Source organism: Mobula birostris, chromosome 2 (genome assembly GCF_030028105.1).
Source record: "Mobula birostris isolate sMobBir1 chromosome 2, sMobBir1.hap1, whole genome shotgun sequence".
Lineage (NCBI taxonomy): Eukaryota > Metazoa > Chordata > Chondrichthyes > Myliobatiformes > Myliobatidae > Mobula > Mobula birostris.
The window spans coordinates 84,192,248-84,206,206 of record NC_092371.1 but is presented as its reverse complement, the minus strand read 5'-3'; the positions used below and the strand labels follow the sequence as shown (position 1 = coordinate 84,206,206).

General features: G+C 45.8%; 1 protein-coding gene across 1 annotated transcript; it reads right to left on the bottom strand.

The window, feature by feature from the left end:
* Positions 1–524: 524 nt before the first annotated feature.
* On the bottom strand, positions 525–13,168 carry raly (RALY heterogeneous nuclear ribonucleoprotein). Its single transcript, XM_072277448.1, has 5 exons — positions 12,913–13,168; positions 8,976–9,081; positions 8,462–8,512; positions 5,025–5,185; positions 525–669 (listed from the first exon to the last, which is right to left on the bottom strand). Exons 1-5 carry the CDS (start codon positions 13,166–13,168, stop codon positions 548–550), a joined length of 696 nt encoding a protein of 231 aa, XP_072133549.1. The 3' UTR covers positions 525–547.
* Between the last annotated feature and the right edge of the window lie 791 nt (positions 13,169–13,959).

The window sequence follows — 13,959 nt, the reverse complement described above, 5'->3', positions numbered from 1 at the left end:
TCTGTTCTGCTCCAGGACCAGGAGACCAGGAGTGTTGCCACAAGAAGCCGGCTACAGGCATCCAGGAACTCAGCAGCAGGAAAAACAAGAGAACAGCATCCATCATCAAGGACCACACCATCGAGGCCATGCTATTTTCTCATTACTACCATCAGGCAGGAGGTACAGGATCCATAGGTTCCAAACCACTAGGCTGAGGAACAGTTAGTACCCTAGAACCATCAAGCTCCTGAACCAGTGTGGATAACTTCACTCACCTCAACACTGAACTGATTCCACAACCTATGAACTAACTCACTTTCAAGGACCCTACAACTCATGTGCTCAGGATTACTTATTTATTTTGTTTTTGCAGTTTGTCTTTGCACATTGGCTGTTTGTCAGTCTGTCGTTCTTCAGTGATTCTATCGTACTTCTTCGTCCTTCTGTGAATGCCCGCAAGACAATAACTCTCTGGGTAGTATGTGGTGACATATATATGTACTTTGATAACAAATTTACTTTGAACTTAGAAGTCACGGGGCAAAGGGCAGGAGTGCGGAATCATTCACCCACCTGTATGACCCACTTTCTCCTTTGCAATCTCCTCCAGCCGCCCAAGAAGAGAGTCAATGTTGGATTTAATCTGCATCAGCTCAAGTTTAATCCGTTGCAGCTCATTGGATTTTACTGCTGAGAGAGAGAGAGAGAGAGAGAGAGAGAGAGAGAAAGAGAGAGAGAGATTGGGACAGATGTGACTAACGTCTCACCAGGAGGTGATGACCGACAGGAACCAACTGAGTCTGGGTTCAATTCCTGCCACTGTCTGTAAGAGTTTGTACGTTCTCCCCATGGCCACATGGGTTTCCTCCAGGTGCTCCAACTTCCTTCCAAAGTCCGAAGACGCGCTGGTCAGGGTCAGTGAGCTATGTTGGAGACCGAAGCCTTGTGACACTTACAGTCTGCCCCAGCACATCCATGGAATGTGTTGGTCGTCGACACAAACAGCGGATTTCACTGTATGTTTCGATTTGACAACTAAAACTGATTTTTACTTTTTCAAATGGCACACAAAGAGTCAAATAGAGAAATTCATTAATCTCTGCTATTCTTGCTGGAATTCCAGACTTCTCTGGTGTAAATTGTCAAAATCTTCTAGCTCTGCAAGATCTTCTTGTTATAAAAAACCCCTCGAAATGTTATCTATCGCTGTACTCTTTAACAAAAACATTGACCCTATATTTAAGCTGTGACGGCTGATTAACAGTAGATCACGTTAAGACAAAGTTTGTGTATCGGGATTACCATTCTAACAGATATTTGGGGACAGAATGGTAGCTTATCGGTTAGCCTAATGCTATTACAGCACCTGAGACCCGGGTTCAATTCCTGCCACTGTCTGTAAGGACTTTGTACGTTCTCCTCATGACTGTGTGGGTTTCCTCTGGGTGTTCTGGTTTCCTCCCACAGTCCAAAGACATAGAAGTCAGGGATAGTGAGTTGTGGGCATGCTATGTTGGTACTGGAAGCGTGGTGACACGTGCAGGCTGCCTCACTAATCCTCACTAATTTGATTTGACACAAAACAATGTATTTCATTGCATGCTTTGATGTATGGTATGGTGGAAAATTCTAGAGGAACTCAGCAGGTCAGAGAGCATCAATGGAGAGGAATAAATAGTCGATATTTTGTGCAGAAGCCAGAACAAAAAGTGGGTGAAGGGAAGGAATACGAGCTGGAAGGTGATAGGTGAGACCAGGTGAGAGGGAAGTTGGGTGGGTGGGGATGAAATGAGAGACAAGTTCCTCGGAAGGACAAGTGGCTGTGTTAGCAAGTCTGGGTAAGTGAGCGCATAGTCGGAGAGTTGGATAGCAGCAGCGATCGTAGAGGGGGACAGTGAGGATGGTCTCACTGAGCTCCTGACGAAAAGAAGATTTAATCTTCTTCAGGGTAGGCATCCCTCGAAGAGACTTTGCAGAGAAGCAGCATATCTTAAACACAAGAGATTCTGTTGATAATGGAAACCCAGAGAAACACACACAAAATTCTACCGTGGCTTATGTATCATACAATTTACACTAATTTCAATTTGTTTATTTTTGTTTACTGTGTTGTGTATCATTTATGTTGTTGCACACAGATGATTTATTAGTTTACATTTCAGACCCTAGGAAATCTATCCCTTCTATGTTATCCGTATTTACTGAATTTAGTACTTTATCTGGATATAAGTTAAATTTAGATAAAAGTTAATTATTTCCTATTAATAACTATTCAGATCAATATGATCTAATACTTTTTAATATTGCTAAAAATTATTTTACCTATCTTGGTATTAAAATTACTAAAAATTTTAAAGATTTATATAAATATAATTTTCTTCCTTTAATTGAATATACACAACAAACGCTTTCCAGACAGTCGCCTATGACGTTTTCGTTAATTGGTCGAATAAATGCTATAAAAATGACAATTTTACTGAAATTCTTATACACGTTTCAAGCCGTTCCAAACTTTGTCCTGAAAATGTTTTTTGATAGAATAGATTCTATGATCTTATCGTATATCTGGAATAATGAAAGCTCTAGATTGAGTAAACCTTTACTGCAAAAATTAAAAAAAGATGGTGGCTTGGCTTTACCAAACTTTAGACTCTATTACTGGGCAACTAATATTTGTTATATTACTTTTTGGATTCACTGTATAGATATGTGGGACTGTCCTTCATGGTTGACTTGGAGGAGAACTCGGTAAAGGGGTTCTCTTTGGCTTCTTTACTGGGAGCTCCTCCTCCCTTTTTGTTTTCTAAGATTGGTAGACAAGATCTTAGTCCCATTGTTAGACATACATTAAAAATTTGGTTTCAGTTTCACAGATCTTTTGACTTAAATGACTTTGTTCTTTCTAGTAATATCCATTTTAATTTTTTTTAACTGTATCCTCAAAACTGACTGCCCAGTCCCCGTTTTTTGTTTTAGGTTAGCTTAGTGTTTTTTTTTCCATGAACTGTTAAGAGGGGAGGTTCTCTCTTCTCTTTATATTAGCTTAATACTATACATGGTTTTGACAGTGTATACTCCTTTCTCTGTTTGTATTATTATTGAATTATGTATTTGAGATAACCTCTCCTCCAGTTTGTAATTCCCTTATTCTTTTAAATCAATAAAAAGATTGAAAGTGTATCATTTACGTTAATTTAAGTTAATATAATTGATGTTTGTGTTGCACTATGACTGCTAAAAGATATTTTCATGGCTTTTATACCCTGGGTGTGACTGCCTATGAAATAAATGGGCAGATTATTATTTAAATGAGGAGAGAATTCAAAGTTCTGAGATGCAACGGGACTTGGGAGTCCTCGTACAGGATACCCTTAAGGCTAACTCCCAGGTTGAGTCGGTGGTTAAGAAGGCAAATGCAATGTTGGCATTCATTTCTAGAGGAATAGAGTATAGGAGCAGGGATGTGATGTTGAGGCTCTGTAAGGTGCTGGTGAGACCTCACTTGGAGTACTGTGGGCAGTTTTGGTCTCCTTATTTAAGAAAGGATGTGCTGATGTTGGAGAGGGTACAGAGAAGATTCACTAGAATGATTCCAGGAATGAAAGGGTTAACATATGAGGAATGTTTGTCCGCTCTTGGACTGTATTCCTTAAAGCTTAGAAGAATGAGGGGGGGCCTCATAGAAACATTTTGAATGTTAAAAGGCATGGACAGAGTGGATGTGGCAAAGTTGTTTCCCATGATGGGGGAGTCTAGTACGAGAGGGCATGACTTAAGGATTGAAGGGCACCCATTCAGAACAGAGATGTGAAGTAATTTTTTTAGCCAGAGGGTGGTGAATCTATGGAATTTGTTGCCACGGGCGGCAGTGGAGGCCAAGTCATTGGGTGTATTTAAGGCAGAGATTGATAGGTACCTGAGTAGCCAGGGCATCAAAGGTTATGGTGAGAAGGTGGGGGAGTGGGACTAAATGAGAGAATGGATTAGTTCATGATAAGATGGTGGAGCAGACTCAATGGGCCAAATGGCCAACTTCTGCTCCTATGTCTTATTGTCTTATGGTCTTATGTCTTAAAACAATAACGTGACTACTTCCCATTATGTCTGCTAGTGTTTATGGAAGCAATGAAGTTCTTCCATCTCCTTGCTGGTGCTCAGGGCTTCTTCCATTCTGCAGTAACTTCCGTTTGATTTTCACTACTGTCAGCCATGCAAGCCCCAAGTAGAGACTCAGAAATTCCGGAATTGAAAGTGTTATTGTTTGAGAAGCACTTGATGGCTGTGGGCCTGTACTCACTGGAACTCAGAAGAATGAGGTGGGATCTCATTGAAACCTATCGAAAGTTGAAAGGCCCCAATAAAGTGGATGTGGAGAGGATGTTTCTTATGGTGTGGGAGTCTTGGACCAGAGGGCACAGCCTCAGAATAGAGGGATGTCCATTTAGAACAGATGAGGAAGAGTTTCTTTAGCCAGAGGGTGGTGAATCTGTGGAATTCATTACCACAGACGGCTATCGAGGCCAAGTCATCGGGTATATTTAAAGTAGAGGTTGATGGGTTCTTGATTAGACAGGGCGTGAAGGGATACGGGGAGAAGGCAGGAGATTGGGGCTGAGAGGGAAATGGATCAGCCACGATGAAATGGCGGAGCAGACTCGATGGGCCAAATGGCCTAATTCTAGTCCTATATCTTATGCTCTTAATACCATTGCACACAGATGTAGAAGGATACTTCATTGCTGTTTCTGTCACAGTTTTGTTTGACCAGTCAGGGTTGTTGGCCCTAAACTGAGCCCCCGAACTCGGAGGACTGAAGGACCACTCTTAGTCTGGCCTCTACCCTTTGACCTGTTTGGAATGGGTGACCCTACCAAGTGCCAAAGCACAAAGCCCTGACTCCAGCCAACACAGCTCAGCTGGTTATTGAGGCACGCAAGCCTCCAAACCACGACAAGGTTGCAGTCCTCTTGGAGGGCCCCAACAATAAACCTGAACCTTTCCTGCATTGATATGTCCTGTGCTGTAATTTAGACAGAACTCACGTTTTAATTTTGTGGTGTTTTTCGCCCCGCTCGTGGAACGTGACATTAGCTTCAGGGGGATCCCAGACTTCCCCCGGCGCAACACGGGGACAATCACACGGGGCCGCTTCACCGGAACGGCCCTGGGGACCAGCGAGGGCCGACTTGAGAACTCATGCATCCTGTGGTGGGGGGAGAGACAGACAGAGAGAGAGAGAGAGAGAGAGAGAGAGAGAGAGAGAGGGAGAGAGAGCAACGGAGGATCAGCCCTGGTGTGCACATGGTGGCAGGCCCGAGACAATGCCGCAAGGGAGGGAGAGGTGGTGGTTGGGGAATGGATGGTGGGGTTGTGGCCAGGCAGGTGGGATGGGTGGGACCTGAAGCGACAGAGAAACTGCAGGAACACCTGGACAGTCAGATGAAGACGATCCCTTTGGCCTGCACGTGTCTTCGCTCTCCATATATTGAGCGCCTGAGAGCCCCTGAAGCACTCCTATCATATCTAAGCCACCTCAAGAGCCATGAAGTAATGTTGCAGCTGTACAACACTCCAGTTAGATCACACTTGGAGTATTGTGCTGAGTTCTGGCCACCTCATTCTAGGGAGGACATGGAGGCTTTAGAGAGGATGCAGAGGAGACCATGTCTTATGAAGACAGGTGAGTGAGCTAGGGCTTTTCTCTTTGGACCGAAGGAAGATAAGTGGTGACTTGATAGAGGTGTACAAGCTAATAAGAGACATCGATCGAGAGGACAGCCTGAGATTTCTTCCCAGGGTGGAAATGGCTATTATGAGGGGACATAATTTTACGGTGATTGGGGGGGGATGTCAGAGGTAAGTTTTATTTTTACACACAGAGTAGTGGGTGCGTGGGATGTCCTGCCGGGGTGGTGATGGAGATACATTAGGGGCATTTAAGAAACTGTTAGATAGGCACCCGGGAGAAGGAGGAGGACTTTGTCTCTGCAGTCTGACCCATTGATCCACAACCCCATTTAATTACATTAGTATCCACCGGAATCCACAGCTTTACGTGGAAAACAGAACATTGTGGAGCACACTCAGTGGTCTGAATGGCCTAATTCTGCTCCTGTGTCTTATGGAAGTTACCCTCGTGGGTGGGGAATAGGGGAGAGGCAGAAAGAGTGCTGAACAAGGAGTTGTAAATACAGAAACAGCTGTAGAGGGTTTTAATTCAGCCGGCTCAGTCATGGGCACCACCCTTCCCACCATCGAGGACATCTTCAAAAGGCACAACAGTGCATTTTACAGCCTTCAAAGTATTAGTTTTGAAGTGTGACCAGTGCTATAACATGTGCAGCTGATACATACACAACAAGATCCCATGAACTACAAAACGACAGCATCTCTACTTTCTTGGAAGATAGTGTAGATTCAGCACGTCACCAAAACAAGTTTCTCCAGATGAACGGTGGAGAGTATTCTGACTGGTTGCATCACAGCCTGGTGTCAAAACCCTAATTGCTTGGAATGGAAATGTCTATGGAAAGTGGTGGGCACAGCCCAGTCCATCATAGGAAAAGCGCTCCTCACCACTGAGCACATCTACATGGAGTGCTACCACACGAAAGCAGCATCCATCATCAAGGACCCCAACCATCCAGGCCATGATCTACCATCGGGCAGGAGCTACAGGAGCCTCAGGTTCCAGGTTCCTGAGCTTCAGGTACAGTTATTACTCTAGAACCATCAGACTCCTGAACCAGAGTGAAAAACTTCATTCACCGATTTTATGAACTGCAGACTCACTTCCAAGGACACTACCACTCATGTTCTCAGTATTATTTTATTTGCACAATTTGTCGTCTTTTGGACATTATTTGGTTGTCTATCTTTGTTTACGTATAGTTTTGTTTTATAGATTCAACTTCATTTCTTTGCTTTTCCTGCAAATGTTTGCAAGAAAATTAATCTCAAGGTAGGATATGGTAATGTGTAAGTACTTCGCGTGGCCAAGTGGTTAAGGCGTTGGTCTAGTGATCTGAAGGTTACTAGTTCGAGCCTCAGCTGAGGCAGCGTGTTGTGTCCTTGAGCAAGGCACTTAACCACACAGTGCTCTGCAATGACACCGGTGCCAAGCTGTATCGGCCCTAATGCCCTTCCCTTAGACAACATCGGTGGCATACAGAGAGGAGACTTGCAGCATGGGCAACTTCCGGTCTTCCGTACAACCTTGCCCAGGCCTGTGCCCTGGAAACCTTCCAAGGCGCAAATCCATGGTCTCACAAGTCTAACAGATGACTATATATATATATATAAATATAAGTACTTACATAATAAATTTATTTAGAGCTTTGAATTTCCTATTTAAATAAAGATGTTCTTGGCCACATGCTACTCCTGCATTCCTATAATGGAACCTTCAGCCCACATTTATGAGGGTGGAATCTGAACTCAGTACCTACAGGAAAGGACCCATTATGGACCCTTTATCTAAAAAGGGTGTGCTGGCATTGGAGAGGATCCAGAGGAGGTTCACAAGAATGAAAGGGTTAATGTATGAGGTGTGCTTAATGGCTCTGTGCCTGTACATGCTGGAGTTTGGAACAATGGGGCAGAAATCTCACTGAAACCTATTGAGTATTGAAAAGCTTCATTGGAGTGGATGTGGGGAGGATGTTTCCTATAGAAGGGGAGTCCAGGACCATCCGTTAGTTTTGCGAGACCATGGATCTGTGCCTGGAAAGTCTTCACTCTCCAGGGCATAGGCTTGGGCAAGGTTGTATGGAAGACCAGCAGTTGCCCATGCTGCAAGTCTCCCCTCTCCACCACACCGATGTTGTCCAAGGGAAGGGCATTAGGACTCATACAGCTTGGCACCAGTGTTTTCACAGAGCACCGTGTGGTTAAGTGCCTTGCTCAAGGACACAACACGCTGCCTCAGCTGGGGCTTGAACTCACGACCTTCAGATTGCTAGTCGAACGCCTTAACCACTTGGCCACGTGCCCACAGAGGACACAGATAGACTGGATGTGGAGAGGATGTTTCCTATCGTGGGGGAGTCTAGGTCCAATGGGCACAGCTTCAGAATAGAAGACGTCCCTTTAGAACAGGGCTGAGGAGGAATTTTTTTAGCCAGAGGGTAGTGAATCCATGGAATTCATTGCCACGGATAGCTGTGGAGGCCAAATCATTGGGTATATTTAAAGCGGAGGTTGATAGGTTCTTGATTAGTAAGGGCTTCAAAGGTTACGAGGGGAAAGCTGGAGAATAGGGTTGAGAGGGATAATAAATCTGCCATGATGGAATGGTGGAGCAGACTTGATGGGCTGAATGGCCTAATTCTGCTCTTATGTCTTCTGGTAAGACCCAGAGCTGAGGGAGGACCCAAGCCAGAGCTGTGTGCAGCATTTGTAACGGACACACAGGATTCTTGTTGCAATCAGATCAGGAGGTCTGAATAGCGGCAGAATTAAACCTGACCTCAAACCGTACCTTTCGTAGAAATCATCCCTGAAGTAATCGTAAGCAAAGTCGTAGCTGGTGCTTAGAGGAGAAAGGAGACAACGTTAATCGCTGGAACCAAAAGTGTAAACAGATTCATAAAGTTGCACAGCACAGAAACAGGCCCTTCTGCCCATCACAGCAATGCTGACCTCCTTGTCTCTCTGCACTAATCCCACTTGCTCATGGCAGAACCATATCCTTCTCTGCCTTGTCTATTTAAGTGTTTGGTTAAGTGTCCCTTTAACATTGTGGTTGTGTCAGATTCCACCTCCTCTTCAGGCAGTGCTTTCTGGATACCAACCATTCTCGGTGTACATAGGCCATGCTGGACCGGCGGAGCAGACTTGATGGGCCAAGTGGCCTAATTCTGTTCCTGTGTCTTATGGTCTTATGGAGAGAGATCAGTGTCATTACAAACCCCAGCATGGATAGGTAGGGGCAAATGGCTGCGTTGCCAACTCAGGCCAGTTCAGGAAACAATAGTGCCCTCCCCACGGGTCACCAGAAGCGGAAACGGTCAGCGGATCGTTGGTACCTGTACAAAGTAGAACTGAGACGCTTCAGTCCCTTGGGTCTATTGGGTTTGGGTTCACCGGCCATGTTAATATCTGTGGGACAGAAACAAAGCCAGATGAGTCGTAAATTGCCTGTTGCACACAAGACTTTCCGTTTGTGGCTGGCTTTCAGCTCACCTAGTTCATTCCCTATAGGGTTACAGCAATGGACGTTGACAAGGCCTTTAATATGCATATGCTCTATTCCAGTGCTGAGCCATCACACCCAAGCAGATCACACAAACGTATCAATGAGGAGCAGGAGAAGGTCACCGGATCCGTCAAGACGTGCTGCCACTGGGGCAGGTTCACGAGAGTGAGCCCCAGAATGAAAGGGTTAATGTATGATGAGTGTTTGATGACTCTAGGCCTATATTCACTGGAGTTTAGAAAAATGAGGGAGGATCTAATTGAAACCTAAAGACCCAGATGGAGTGGACGTGGGGGAGTCTCGGACCAGAGGGCACAGGCTCAGAATATAAGGATGACCATTTAGAACAGAGATGAGGAGGAATTTATTCAGCCAGAGAATGGTGAATCTGTGGAATTCATTGCCACACGCATCTGTGGAGGCCAAGTCATCGGGTATATTTAAAGCTGAGGTTGATAGGTCCTTGATTAGTCAGAGTCCCTAAGGGGAGAAGGCAGGAGAGTGGGGTTGAGGGGGATAATAAATCAGCCATAATTGAATGGTGGAGCAGACTTGATTGGCCGAATGCCAAATTCTGCTCCATATGGTCTAAAGCAACACACACAAAATGCTGGAAGAACTTAGCAGGCTAGGCGGAGTCTATGGAAAAGAGTAAACAGTTGGTGTTTGGAGTGAGACCCTTCTTCAGGACTGGAAAGGAAGGGGAGAAATCAGACCAGATGGTCTAAGCCCACTTTGCCACTAAATAAGATCATGACTGATTTGACTGCAGACGCAGTCTCATGTTCACTCTGCCCACAGGAATCTCTCATCTCTGAATTGAAGATATTAAAGTATTCAGTACTCTGCTTCTACCACCCTGGAGCAAGAGAGTCCCAATGGTGAACTGCCCACTGGGGGAAAAAGGCTCACCGTATCCCGGGTGAAATGTATGACCCCATACAAGTTTGAAATTCCCCCCTTCCTTTCCACATTCAAAGTCAAAGTCAAAAGAATCTGAACAAATCAATCTGGATTGGAGACATAACTCTTAAGGGGATTGGGGACAAGTATATGGAGGGGCCTGAGCAGTAATTGTTTACACACAGAGTGATAGGTGCGTGTAATAGCCTGCCAGCGCTGGTGGTAGGTAGAGGCAGGTACATTTGGGGCATTTATGAGGCACGTGGATGAAAGAAAAATGGAGGGCAATGCGGGAGGGAAGGGTTAGATTGATGTTGGGGTAGGTTAAAGGGTTAGCACAACATAGTGGGCTGAAGGGCCTGGGCTATGCTCTAATGTTTTATGTTCTGTGTTCTGAATTTGAATATAAACATTGGAGAGATAATGACAAGCATTTGGAACTTGCAGAAAAAGTAATAGATGATTTCACTGGCAGAATCATTGCTGGTATCTTATCAGATCAGGAAAAGGACCCTGAGAACTGGTTTTCAAATATTCAGATGGTGGAAAAAGTAATATTACGGATTGAGAACTTAAAATAAGAGCATTAAGTTCTCCTGAATTTCAACAAACTCATTAATATGGTTAAACATTCAGCTGTGCTGACAGAGCAACTCTCATTAACAGACGTGGCCCTTGTCATAACTAATAAGGTGTAGGCGTGGCTGGGAGAAAGGGTAGGGGGAGAGGCTGCACAGGCTCGGGGAATCCAAGGCTAACACCCCAGCTCTAACAATCCCCCACCGGTCCCGGGATGTGTGGTAATTAAAGATGGGGGCACCCATTGGACTTCTCCAGACAAGGATCTCCTCACTTGGTCCATGGTGGTTAGCACGGCGATGGTACAGATCAGAATGTCAGAGTCCAGAGTTCAATTCCTGCCACTGCCTGTAAGGAGTTTGTACGCTCTCCCCATGATGTGTGGGTTTTCTTCGGGTGCTCCGGTTTCCTCCCGCAGTCCAAAGATGTCCTGGTTAGTAGGTTCATTGGTCATTGGAAGTTATCCAGTCATTAGGCCAGGGTTAAATCGATGGGTTGATGGGTGGTGCGGCTCTTTGGGCTGGAGAGGCCTGTCCCTTTCCCTATCTCCAAATAAATAAAATGGAAAATAAAACTCAAGATCAGGGAAAAGTCCGCTCTTCCTGGCCGTGTCCAGGGAATGTGGGGAGGAAAGAGGGAATTCCCATCACTTGACCTTGGAGAATTGTTGCAGTGGTTTTCATGCGAGTCCGGTATTCCATCCCCAAACCAGGAATTGCAGGTTATTCCATCTCCCAGTGGATTTGGCACGTCCCAATCGCTCAGTCAGGGTTTTACTTGCATTTTTATAGCCACCTTTCCTAACCCCAGGATGTCCCAGAGTCCACCAGGCACTTCAGTAGTGTAGTCACTAGTCACTCACATGAAGGGGATGAGTCTAACCTGTGGGCGAGTGCCAGGGGCAGGAGGAGCAGACGCGAGAGGAAGATCTCACAACTTGAAAATAGGTGATTAGATTATCAGTGGTGAATGCAACAGAACAACTTCTCCCCATTCTCCTCTCCCCCACCTCTCTTTCTTTTCACCCATTACTCTCCATCTCTCCCTCTACTCACCTCTCTCCTTCCTTCAACCATTCCCCATCTACCCTTTTTCTTCTCCCCAACTCTCCATCTTGTCATCTAACAATTCCCCTAATTCCATTCCTCCCTCCCCATCTCCATCTTTCTTCTTCTCTCCCACCCTCGACTCATCTCCACCCTCCCCCTCTCCCCTACCTACCCCTTGTCTTACCTTCCTTATATCTCTGTCTCCTTCTCTTCTCTCCACCACCCTCCCCATTCTCCATCTCTCTCTCTCTCTAATCCACATCTCTCTCCCTCAATCTCCATCTCCCTCCCTCTCCTTGCTTCTTTCTCTTCAACTCCTCTCCTCCTCTTCTCCATATCTCTCTCCTACCTTTCCCTTCTCCCTGCCTCCCCGATCTCTCTTTTCTTCATTTCTCTCCAACTCTTTCCCACCTTCTCCCATTCCACACTTCTAATTCACTTCTCCTTGTCTCTCTCTCCCTCCATTCCTCTCTCCAACTTCCTTTCTATCCTCACCTCTCCCTTTCCCTTCTCTCCCTCTCTGGACCACTCCATGTCTCACCCTGTTCTCCACACAACTCTCTCCATCTCCTCCTCAACTTGCTCTCTCCTTCTCCCAGTGCCCAACTCTCTATCTCACTTCTTCAGGTCTCTTTTTTTCCTTCCACCCTCTCCCGATTTCTCTTCTCCTCCCCACCTTTGACTTCCCTTCCCTCTACCCTCCCTCTCTGTTCTCCCCAACTCTCTCTCCTCCCCTTCATTCCCCATCTCCCTCCCTGTTCGCCACACCTCTCCCTTCCCCACCTCTCTCCCTCTTCCCCTCACACTCTGTTCTCCCCATCTCTCTCTATCTTCTCCCCACCACTTTTCTTCTCCCCACATCTCCCTTCCTGTTCTCCACACCTCACCCGACTCCCCTCTCCCCCTCTCTGACACTTTCCCTCTTCCCAGCTCTCTCTCTTCTCCCTGCCTCTCTCACTCTTCCCAGGTTCTCCTCAATCCCTCTCCCCTTCTTCTCCCCAGCTCTAAATTGAGTATACTTAATCCAGAGGTTGAGTGTTTTGGCTGTGATGCACTCTAGTGAAGAGGGGCAGAGAGTTTACTGTCTCATGTCAGTCGATGAATACATTCCCAGGATCCCTCATGTTTTGGATAGGGATACTGCCCCAGGGCTGGAAGCTGACAGCTCCCTAATCTCCCACTCCTGTCCCATGTCAGTCTTACCGAGCGTCTGTCCCGCGAGGACCCGCCGATTCTCCCCAGCCACTGCCATGCGCGCCGTCCTCTCGTTTGTGTACTGCACGAAGGCATAACCCTTGTGAACGGAGCAGCCCACCACCTTGCCGTACTGTCCAAAGATGGTCTCCACGTCAGATTTCTTCACCACCGCTGTGTTGAGATTCCCGATGAAGACCCTTGAGTTGATGGACCGGGGATCATTCTTGTTGGTGATGTTACTGGTTTGTAGCTTCAGTGACATGGCCGTGACCTCGAATAAGAATAAAGGCAGAGTGCAAAGTCAAATATTTTATCAAAGTACATATACTACCTTGAAATTCATTTTCTTGCCAGCATTTACAAGAAAATAAATAAATACAACAGAATTTATGGAAACTATACATAAACAAAGGCTTGGTGCCAGGGATAAGGCTCTACCAAAGGAGATATAAGGTGCTCCACTAGCCTGCAGGTCACCCTCGGGCAAGGTGTAGCACCTGCTTAGCCCCGTGAAGCCATGGGAGCAGGTGGTGGATGGTCGGATGAGCAGCTGGTCCAGATTACAAGTCCTGGTTATGTGACCACTGACGCCAGGCAGACAATCTCTGAAGAGTATTGATAAATGGCTGGGGTCACTGGTCTTGTAAAGACGCTGCTCAAAAGAAGGCAATGGCAAACCATTTCTGTAGAAACATTTGCCAGGAACAACTATGGTCATGGAAGGCCGTGATCACCCACATCATACGACACGGCACATAATGATGACGAAACAAAGACTAATAAACAACCAAAGTGCAAAAGAATACAAACTATGTAAATAAATAAAATATTGCTGAGAACACAAGTTGTAGAGCCATTGACAAGTGAGTCTGTAGGTTGTAGGATCAGTACAGTGTTGAGGTGAGCACAGACATCCACACTCGTTCTGAAGCCTGATCATTGTAGGGTCAGTGTACGAGCGTCTCATTCTGGAAATGATTCACTTGGCATTTCAAGTTCAATTTTATTGTCACCTGACTGTAGATACAGACAACCGAATGAAACAACGTTCCT

What these genes read in the sequence shown, in the direction of transcription:
- raly (XM_072277448.1), bottom strand. Translation starts at nt 13,168, where the DNA reads ATGTCACTGAAGCTACAAACCAGTAACATCACCAACAAGAATGATCCC. An exon ending in GCTGACCGTTTCCGCTTCTG is followed by an intron (nt 8,513 to 8,975) that starts GTGACCCGTGGG and finishes TTCTCCTCTAAG; the next exon opens with CACCAGCTACGACTTTGCTT. An exon ending in AAACACCACAAAATTAAAAC is followed by an intron (nt 670 to 5,024) that starts GTGAGTTCTGTC and finishes CTCTCTCAGCAG; the next exon opens with TAAAATCCAATGAGCTGCAA.